Source organism: Pagrus pagrus (assembly GCF_965226575.1).
Source record: "Pagrus pagrus genome assembly, chromosome: 12".
In the NCBI taxonomy this organism is placed as follows: Eukaryota; Metazoa; Chordata; class Actinopteri; order Spariformes; family Sparidae; genus Pagrus; species Pagrus pagrus.
Window position 1 is genome coordinate 16770046 of NC_140196.1, and position 11211 is coordinate 16781256.

The 11211-nt window shown below is 37.1% G+C and overlaps 1 protein-coding gene across 1 annotated transcript; it reads right to left on the minus strand.

The window, feature by feature from the left end:
• Positions 1-459: 459 nt before the first annotated feature.
• Positions 460-10770, minus strand: rab31 (RAB31, member RAS oncogene family). The gene is made up of 7 exons (XM_084369803.1): positions 10544-10770; positions 8461-8540; positions 7160-7241; positions 5527-5598; positions 5024-5130; positions 4424-4533; positions 460-3213 (listed from the first exon to the last, which is right to left on the minus strand). The coding sequence occupies exons 1-7, from the start codon at positions 10577-10579 to the stop codon at positions 3116-3118; spliced, it is 585 nt and encodes a 194-aa protein (XP_084225929.1). The 5' UTR covers positions 10580-10770; the 3' UTR covers positions 460-3115.
• Positions 10771-11211: the final 441 nt, after the last annotated feature.

The window sequence follows — 11211 nt, forward strand, 5'->3', positions numbered from 1 at the left end:
CATGTGAACCATGTATGTGCAAAACTAACACAAGACAAATTTGTTAGGCGTTTCTTGTTTTGGGGTTGAAGTAAACAGGTTATGTGAGAGAAATACCACTTTTACAAAGTCAGAGCTTCTTTTAAGAATTAGAAAGCAAGCAGAAATTTTAATTTCAATAAACCACGGTGCACTGTTCCCCACTGTTCTCACGTACTGTGTCTGCAGTGACTGGACCAAAAGCTTCATCTCATACTGTGCAACCAAATAGTGTCATTTTCACATGATGCCCGGAGGTTAATCCAAGTCACGACCTTTTCTTAATGAATCTCCTCGTCTCTCAATCATCTGTCAACAAAACTTTAAACATGCAAACATGAATGAGCAGCTGTATTGTAATCCTTTAAGAGGGTTCTGGTGTCTTTAATATTTAGAAACACACATCTTTTCATCAAGTAACCCAAAGACAAAACAGAAAAATAGAATAATCACTACTTTATTACATTGATTAATATACAAAGTTAATCTGACCTACAGAGGATACAGGGAAGCATGACTTATGCATACATTATAAAGATGGCTGCAGATAATTGGCAGTTTCAAAGTTGACTGTTATGCATACAATTCCTCTGTACTGGTTAAGTCAAGTCATTCATGCATTATTCTAGCAGTATGCACTTTTTAGCCATGTCATACATTTGTTTAGAAAAACATTTAAAAAAAGGCACTTGTGTGACGACGAATATAATCACTGGAAATCTCTTCACGATGTCAACGTTTGACCTAATAAAACATGTTCTGCAATATGTCATTTTTTTCTCTTGTAAATAGGTAATGCCACGCCAAACTGCCTTGAAATATCTCTGTTTTATGACATTTAGATCAATCTGCTCGTAAATTTGACCTCAAGCAGTTCCTAAATCAGTTTCCACCATCAATTTAATCTCATCACTGTGTTACATTTTAGTGGAAAATTCTACTGATATGTCTGATCTAACCTTGAAGTTACACATCCTTGCTGAATGTATGCAACACACATTTTCCCGTGGGAACTCAGGATTCAGATCAAGTCAGGTTACATCACCTTCTGGTAGGTTATGTACCGTATGTTTAGTTACAGTAAGCAAGGCCACATTAACCGGCAGATTTTTGAAGGGAGTTTGGCATGACTTTACATTAAAGAGAGAATGATACATATTAGGGGTGGGAATCTGTAGGGACCTCAAAGATTCAATTTGATTCGAGTCAGGAGGTCCACAACGCGATTATAAAATGATTATCAGTGCATCTTGAGGAATCGAAACTTTTGATTTCTATACATGATCTGTTTTTTCTCACTGTTTGACTCCTTGCCACTTTTAAAAGTTAGTGTATTTGTAATGATCCATAATTAAAATAAGCATGACACATGTTTGCGTCCATTACATTTAATTTTTAAGGAAGATAAGCATGAAGTAGTGACACCCATGCTTTACTGTACGTCTGTTACATTTCACTATCCACTTGGCTCAACTAAGAGGAACGTACTGCTGGGTCTTACATAATTTTTACAGATGATGATAATGTCGAGAATTGGGTTTTAAATTTCCACTTATTTACTTTTCTGCATCGAGAAAGATTGCAATGCATCTACGAATTGATTTCCCCCCCCACCCCTGGTACATATCAGTAAAATTAGACTGTAATTGCAATACAAATTACAAATGCAACCTCACTACCTCTTCATACATGTTTTAATTTTGATTTTTACAAACATAAACATGTTTTTTAAGCTAAGGAAATTTAAAACAAGAAATACTCATTGTATATCTAGGTCAACGTTCATGTCTACTCAATGCTCTTATCAAAAAATACTGTTCAGGAGTAGTGTTACTGTTTCAACACTTAACACGTAAATCCAAATTAATACTATTTTAAATGTATGCAAAAGTGCTGTTATCAATTTCTCAAGTGGTCAAATCCAAAGGCACGACTGCCGCAGAAACAGCAGCAAACAATGTGCATAATCCTAGTTTACACAACAGGGCTAAGGACTATTTTCACTTTAACCCTTTTTCCACTTTTCCACGCCACTTGCAAGCTAAAATTAATTGGTTTAGGACTAAATTCCCATATTTTTCTTAAGAGTTTGGTTAGTATATAGAACACAACCCTTTTGGCACAAAGAGTAAAATACATGCAGGTCAGGACAGTATAAATGTAACTCATTTTCAGGTTCAACCTCATGTTTGGCAGTCATCATTCCCTGTAGTGAAATCTCACACAACACATACTTTCAGCATGTAGAAAACATCTTCAACAAATCACTATGTAAACAATTCTAGTATTGGTCACAGTGTTTCAACAGGGGGTGTCATACTGTAATTACGATTTAGGCCTCTAAGCTGTCCATTCTGCAACAGTACAGTTGTCCCTTATACAGCAAATGTGTGTGAAAACACATGACAGAGTGGAATGTAAAGCCGCTGCATTTGAGCTACAGAACTGAATGCTCGTCTAGGGTTCGACATCGACAACCTCTTATTCAAATATTCTAATGTAATTCTATACATGAGTGATACATACTTGTACATAAAAGCTCGATGGAGGAAAGGTGTTGCCTTAATAAAGGTTTTTAAAAAATTACATTTTAATGTGTGCGATTTAAGAGCCACAGTGCGATGAAAATCTAAAGAGCAGTCGACTCTTAAAATGAGGATGCAGTTGCATCAAAACCCGCCTTTAGAAAGCACATCAGCTAGATCACTTGTTGTCAATTTAAGGATTTAAATTACTATGGAAAATGGGAATAAGTGCCTCTTTGTAGTGGTCTGAAGACAGGGGACAGAAATCTTAATGTAATTCATGTAAAACACCACCTGAGGGGGACAAACTGAAGGCTTTCTGCTTCCTGACCTCATCAAAGCCAAAACTGCTACAAATAAATGAAATAATATTATGTGCAATGACACATGTAATACTTATGGCAGGTTTTTTCTGTCATGTTGCAGTTGACCACACCTGCAAGCTGACCTCTGTCTGTCCACTGTCTTGTCTTTACCAGGAGTAAGACACTGTGTGCATTGTGGACTGTGTGCTGTGATGGTGGAGTCCGTCTTTGTGCTGTGGGAAGTAATCTCATCCGCCACCGTTGGTATTAGCAGCACCTCCTGGTGGATGGAGGAGGCTGCCTGGTGAGTTTGAAGGAATCGTTGCTGTCCACCTCAGGGTTTTCAAGGGGTGGTATCTGTTTACCTACACACACAGAGCAGGGTGTTGTATTATTACTGCTGCAGTGTGTATGGCAGTGCATCCTGGTTAACATCCACTACACACAGCCTTTAAATATATGCTGACCACAGTGCCATATAAATACATAACACAATACCAGGGATACTGCTTTTCTTAATACAGTTCATAGTGAAAAACCAAAACATGCCAACAGCTAATCACATGGAAGAGATTTATTTCTAGAACGTCATTAATTAAAATAAGTAATTTGAGATGTCAAAAACAAATATAATGGACTGTGTCTGCCATACATCATGACAGAAACATGCTTAAAACTTACAAAGTTGAAGAAATGAAAGCAGACGAAGGCACGATTACTAAAATGTCAAACGTTTTTAGAAACATGAACAGTAAATGAGTCATATTAGGTTAGAGGAATTACAGATTTTTCAACTTTTTTGTTTCATACCAGAGCCCAACTGCTATATCAGTTGGCTGATATTACTGGCCTATCACAGATATATCAGCATCAGTGTATACATTGTTTGATATGCAGCGTTTCAATATAATAAAGCAGAAAAAAGATGCTTAGGGTACTTTATAATTATTACATTCTCATTGATGGCTCCTGTTTCATTAAACTGATTTCATTTTGGACAATAAAGATTGTTGTTAAACTGTAAAGAATAGCTTTGTCAGATTGTGTTTGATAACTGCATTCGAGGGAACATGGCTAAAATTAAGTCCACAATCAGTTGGCCTCTATTTCATACAGTCAGATTAGTCCATCCCATGTTAGATTACATGGCACAACAGCTTAAGGTTGCATACTCAAGGCTTCTCCAGCATTTCTTTGAGTATACCAGCCTTCTTCTGAATAATACAGTTCAGTGTTATCATGACACTGGAATTTCTAATTTAGATACAATACCTCGAAAAAGAGATTTTTGATACCATGGGGAAAAATTGGCACAACATTGAGAAAACAACATCTTAATTTTTTAATTAAAGCTCGTGTACTGTCTGTTAAGCAGATCAGCATCTAAGTGAATTTACTTCTGATCACAGCAGTGCGTGTGAGAGAGAGCAAGAAAGTGCAGCTGGTACATGTGAATCATACTGCAAACCATGAGTACTTAAACCATTTCAAATATTCAGGATGTATTGACACTAGTACAGTATATACAGACGCACATGATGCAGACACAACATACAGGAAAGGCATTAAACCTACTGATTTTCTGAAAGAGCTCCTCAACGTTGACAGCATTTCTGGCACTAGTCTCGATGAAAATAGCTGCAATAGATTCAGCAAACTCCTTAGCTTCCTTCATAGGAACTTCCCTGTGAAAGAGAAGGAGACTACAGTAAGTGAGGATGTACGTTCACAGTTAACAAGGGTCCCATCATGGCAAATCAACATTTTAATCATCAATCACTTTCATCTCTAACTAGTTTCTGTGAAAGTCTGCTGGAGATGAAGATATAAGGAAGAAGGGTCAGGGTGTTTTGGATAATAATGTAAGGTAACTTATTTTACAGACATTTTCAGAGGCTGTTCTTCCTCCTTGTGTTGTCCTGCTCCTGCTAGCTGCTTTTTAAAATCACACAGTTGTTGGTCGCACACATAGCATGGCATTTTGACGTTGGTTATGTCAAAACGTCACATGCCTTTACCATCCTGCCCGCTAACTTTTCTGTATAAACATTGATTTGGCATTACTACCTCTGTTGCCACCACATAGGAAGAACAACTCCCGTCTTTTCGTACTTTATATACAGAAAAGAATAAAGGCCTTGAACCGCCTGAAAAGAAAAAAGAAAGAAAACTCACCTGATGTCTCCTAAATCATTCTTGTTCCCTGCTATGGCTACAACAATGTCCTCTGGACCGTGTTCCTTCAGCTCCTTCACCCACTTCTTCAGTGTCTGGAAAGAGTCCTGAACAACAAGAACACACCACGGTCACCTCTGGGATGGGCTCTTTGTGAGAATGTGGCCCAACATTTTTTACAACTTGTGTCATACATTCATCACATTAGATGATGTTTTTCAGACAAGTTTCCATTAACAGACAAGGAAAGAATGACATTTGTAGGTCATGGAAACAAGGCATCCCAGAGTGATGGAAAAGTAATTGAATTTTACGTCAAGTGTGAGACCAGCCTCTTCTCTGCTACAGTGGGACAGTTTGGGGTGAAGGGCTTTGCTCGAGCCCCTCAAAGATTGGCAGGCAACTCAGAAGTGTTGTGTAGTAACTCACTTTTTCATCTTGGTTATGGATTTGGGACCACTAACCATGTCACCACCCAACCCAAGTTTAACTGTTATTCTTACCAGTTTAGTAATGTCATAGACAATGACGGCAGCAGCTGATCCTCGGTAGTACATAGGCGCTAATGAGTGGAACTGAAAAAACAACATATTTAAAGAAGTTAGCATGATCAATCCATATATCAAATTACATCTTATGTGTATAGCAGAGTTGTGCAGATATGTAAGTGCTTTATAAAGATGACTTCAAAAACAGTCTATGGCCATTTAACACAGTCTGTAATATGGATCATTAAACATACTGGGTTAACCCATAAAGACAGAGCATACTGTACTGTGAGTAGACTATGCCCATACATTCTTAAGTGATGACTGGCTGATGGAAAGTGTTATTATGTAGCTCCTAACTATGAAGGTTTCTCCAGTGTTTAAAGGAATGTTCATAGAGAGAACTGTTTACAGCCTTGACATACAATTTCCAAACTGTTTTCAAATGTCCCTTACATGGTTCTGATTGAAAACAGCTTTGTTTACACCAAAATCCAATATTTGCATCCTTAAGACCCTAGCAAACATGGTGAATGCATTATCTTCCACACAAGCATCCAAATCTTTATTTTAATGTTTTCACCTGCTTTGTTTACATCGCAATGTTGTCTTCTTCTCTTCTCCTCTACTGGCACACTATGCTCCCCACCTTTGGAACATGCTTCCCGAATATCTGAGGTCTGCTAAAACTGTTCATTTAAATTCAGGGCTTCAAAAAGTATTGTTTGCTGCAGCTGTCAAATAAATCAGATATCTTTAACTATATATTTGCTTGTGTTTTGATTTGTTTTTATTGTCTCTTAAATACATTTTAAATATTTTTCTTCAGGTCTTATTTGAATGGATTTCTATGCCCCCTGTAAAAGCACTTTGAATTGCTTCGTTTTTGAATGTTGCTATATAATTAACCATATAAATAAACTGCTGATACACATTACCACCAACTGCAGTCAGCAGCGATGAAAAGAAACAGTAAGGGGGTCCCCTCATCAAGAGCCCCATTTACACTGCACTATTATTTGGCCTTGCTGTGTGTATAAAAGGTATAGAGGTGGAAAGTGGGGACAGTCTCATTCTGCCTGCGATTCGCCAGCAGTAGTAGTAACAGAGCCATAACAGACTGGGGCTGTGTTTTGCCGGCGCTGGTCCTTTCAGTATAAAAAAACAAAGGCAAGCCTTCGTTACAAACAGAATCTCTGTGCACTTTGTTTCTTGGTTGTACTAATTTTGGATTTCTGACAGTCAAAAGGACAATTGCAATGTTATACCCACAGATAAAGAAGACTTTAAACCCTGGAGAAACACAGGTTTCAAGGTATCATTTCACACACTTACTTGTTTTTCAGTGCTGTGAGCATGTTTGACAAGCCTCAACTAAACACAGCATCCCCTCCTCCATAAAATGAATCACCATGAAGATACCAGTCATGTGACCTTTGAACTCCACGTGAATCATCCTGTTTCACACCTAATAATATCTTTATGTCATGAGGACCTCTGACAGTGAAATGATTGTGTCACTGCTAGCTTCCTGGTGCAATATGTCACGGAAAATTAACTTCTGAAAAAACGTGATTCATACAGTCATGTGTGTTAACTTAAAGCTAGTAGTTAATAATTGAGGAATTTCTGTTATTGAAGCGCTCACCCTTTCCTGTCCGGCTGTATCCCAGATCAGAAATTTGTGCAGTTCATTTCCAGACGGCACTGTTTTGGTTAGGAATGATGCTCTGTGGATGATAAGGAGCATTTCACAACAATGCTTCGAAGCGTGTTCTTTAAAAAGGCACAGGAAACAAATCAGTACAAGTCAGCAGGAAACAAATAAGATGTTTGTCACTGAAACTATGTTGCCTGGAAGCACTGAGGCCCACAAAGCAACCATCAAAAAGGAAAGTGCCAACACAGTGCGAGGAGTGATAACAGTGGGCTCAAACATTTGTTTAGATATGACTTAATAACTTAATTAATCATTAACTTTTAAAAGATCCATCTCAGTTTATGGCAGTTATTTGCTCTATGAAATGTCTCAAAATATTTTGTTTTTTCCACAACACGAAGATTATCAGTTTACCGTCATAAATGAGTAAAGAAACCAGAAGCTATTCACATTTAATTAGCTTGACGTTCTTAATAAAAGTACCCTAACCGATTAATCAATCAAAGAAATAGTTGGTGATTATTTAAGAGTTGAGGACTAATCAATTAATCGTTGCAGCTATAATGTCTAACAAATCCTAGTAATTGGTCATAAACATCTGCTAATTCTTATGTTATAGTCTTTTTTTTTCCTTCTATAAGACATGGTAATCATTTTTTCTGATAGCAGACTTAATATTAGCTCCTCTGTGAATCAAACTGTTCTAAGAGTTTAAGCACTGAGGATTTGCTCTGATTTCTATGGTCAGTTATACCATAATCAGCTATATATCAGCTGACTTCACCAAGTATAGAATAGTATATATAGAATATTTGATCAGAAATATGTATTTAGGCTTGAGTTAACACTGCATGCACTCAAACTGAAATAGATCGTAGCCAGTTCAGACTTTGAACTTGATTTGATATCAAACCCTGACTTTATTAGGGACTACAAAAAGTGTTGAGCAAAGATTGCTGAAGCTGATAAAAAAAAAAAAAAAAAGTAGTATAATCTCTTGTAGGACTGTACAATTAATGGCAATCCAAATTCAAAATTTCAATATGGCATAGTGCAAGAAGCTGCAATTTTTTGACAAAAGTAAAATGTGTGCAGAAATAGCGTTATTATGCAGTGCTGTCGTGTTTACCAGATGTAAAAAAACATTTATTTGGTACATACCCCAACAAATACTGTTTTTATAGTGAAACTGTGATGCAAATTTTTTTTTGACCATATTGTGTAGCCTTAATCTCTTGTTGATGATTTGTTTGTCTCTGTCTTTCTATGATTTGTAACAATGCACTCACCCTATTGTGGGACTTATGTTGTGGTCAAAATGATCCTGAACGAATCGGCACACAATGCTGGATTTCCCAACTCCAGTGTCCTGAAAAAGTAATGTAGCACATTAGTCACAGCACTCCCAACACACACATACACAGAGTCACAGGTCACGATTGATCCCTATTGATTAGGCAACTGTCTGGTCACATGCACACCCCATCAGATAGGTTCAGATTAGTCCATGAATCCCACAAATAGCTCTGAATTTATGGTCAATATTACTTATTTGTGCAAGACAATACATCTCCTAAAGCTAAACTACATTAACATGAACACATTAAAGGTGCACTGTGCAGTTTTGGAGTAGAAATTCAAACTAAGAATTTTAATATTCATAATATTAATTAGGTAATAATCCAAACTCAGATTTTTTTTTTCGTAACTGAGTAAACAAGATGTTCTCAGAGGGAAATAATGTCCTAAGACCAATGTTAAAGCTAGAAAGGTGGCAGGGTCTGCCACATATAAACAAAGTAAAACACTATGAAATAGAGTGGTGTAGCGATGATGTTTTATTGCAAGTATCGCCCTGGTTTCCTCGACAAAAAGCCTATGAGATCACTGAATTGGATTTTGGATTATTGACGAAAATAATCTCATTTATGATACTTACACATTTTGTTCAGCAAGATAATCCTCACAGATGAACACCACCTTTGTGATTTTTGAAGTGTAAATTAAATCTCTATAAGTAAAAGGCTAATGTCAGGTTATAAACAGACTACATTGTAGTTACATGACTCAAACGGCACCGCCACAAAACGTCTTACTACACAATTGATATACACGTTTTCTCTATACTGATCAATCTACAAGTTGTAAAGTTAGAGTTAGAATAGTCTGATAACTAAAATCGACCTGTAAAAATGGACTAGTGAGTAGATGAGTCTCTGTGACAACTTCTGTATTCTCATTTAGCCACTTGTTGTTAAGCACATTAAAATTCAATTGTGGAACATTTAATGATGTATTTTATGTCGTAGAGCAAAACGTGCAAATATCTTCAGCCTGTGGTACCCACAGACCTTATTTCAGGCATTGACTTTGAAATGAGGGAAGCGGATGTGCAAAAATGCTGACTGATTTCAGGGTTTTAGGACTACAGACTGTACCACTCTACTGTGTTGTCCTTTAAGATTCGGTCATGAACACGAAGAGACTTTGTTTATCTAATTGGTTGAGGCATAATAAAATCAGTAAATGAAGCTATTTTTCTTCTGATTAAAATGTGTTCCCCAAAACTACATAATGCACCTTTAAAAGCTTCTTTGGCTGCATGTTATTTATACTCAATGCCCTTTGAGTGATCCAAGCATAAAGACAGCTCTTATCCTGGCTTTAAATAGTGAGTTGTATGAGTAAAATGATCCCACAGATCACACAGATGGTCATGTCTACCTCTCCAAGCAGAGGGGCAACAAAAAAATGGTGAGGACAGACTGTGGTCGGCTAATAAAATGCTTGGTGGGCATGTCAGTGGCCTGTGGAGGAATGCACAGGCCTGGTAAACGTTAGTGTAGCTCCTAGAGGTCTCCTATTCCCCTTAACTTCATTGATAAACTCCCACTTTGCAGTCCAAAATGTCTGTGGACATCCCTGTCACCGTCTATAAACAGGGACTGCTGTGTTTTGCTAACGCAGCAGAAAATTAACGTCTTGTAGCGGTCGGTCTGATGATGACGTAATGGATGCTACACTGTCAGACCGTTAAAAAAATAAAGACAGACACATGCAGTAAACTACATTTAGTCGATTTAAAAGTGAAAAACAGACGTACAAGATGAGGAAACGGGTGGAAAGGGACTGCTGCGCCCACCGGTCGATTAGCTATCGGTTTTCAGTCAACTAGCTAACAGAATAAGAGTTATATCTTCCAAGTTTTCAGACGACGATAAAGTAGCCAAAGGACGTTAAGCTAACCGACATTTCGCGTTAAAGCTAGCTAGGTATCTCCCGTTAACGTAAAATAATGCTGTCGTTAGTTTACTCGCAGCAGACAGAAGGAATTTTCCCCAAAGTGGAGCCACAAAAACATCTGCCACTTACCCCTAAAAGGCAAACTTTGAGCTCCCTTATAGCCATGGTAAGTTCTGGAAGTTTTTAAATCATAATTTGTCAGAGTTCATCAGTGTCTTTGTTCCGTCATGCTTGAAAATCAGATTTTTTCTCTCTCTCTCTCTCTCTTCTTGGATAAAAGAGAAACCCAGCCCCTGAGACAGACAGGCTGACCATCTACTTTCAACTATCTGTGAAGCTATGTACGTGACAATCACAACTTCCGGAGAGGATTTTCAAAATAAAACTCGCTTAGCTCTGTGCAGTTCATAATAGAAGAAGAAGGAGGATGAAGTACATTATTAATCCATTTACAGAGAAATATATATATATATATATATATATATATATATATATATATATATATATATATTGATTATTGTAGATTTCCTCTGAAAAAAAGTCTTGTAAAGTGATGTTTTATTTACAAAAAATTCAAGTATCATGTTTTAAACCCAAAATATATAGTATACTAATTTCCCTCATTATTTTAACATTGAGCTCATAGTCACAAGGCCTCTCAACATGTATATGCACAATCCTTAAAGCCTTAAGTTGTTAAAACACCACACTTGTGTACAAGCAGTGTTGTATCAAGTATAAAAACGTTATACTTGAGTAAAAGTACAGATATGTTAAAAATTACTTTGGTAAAAGTG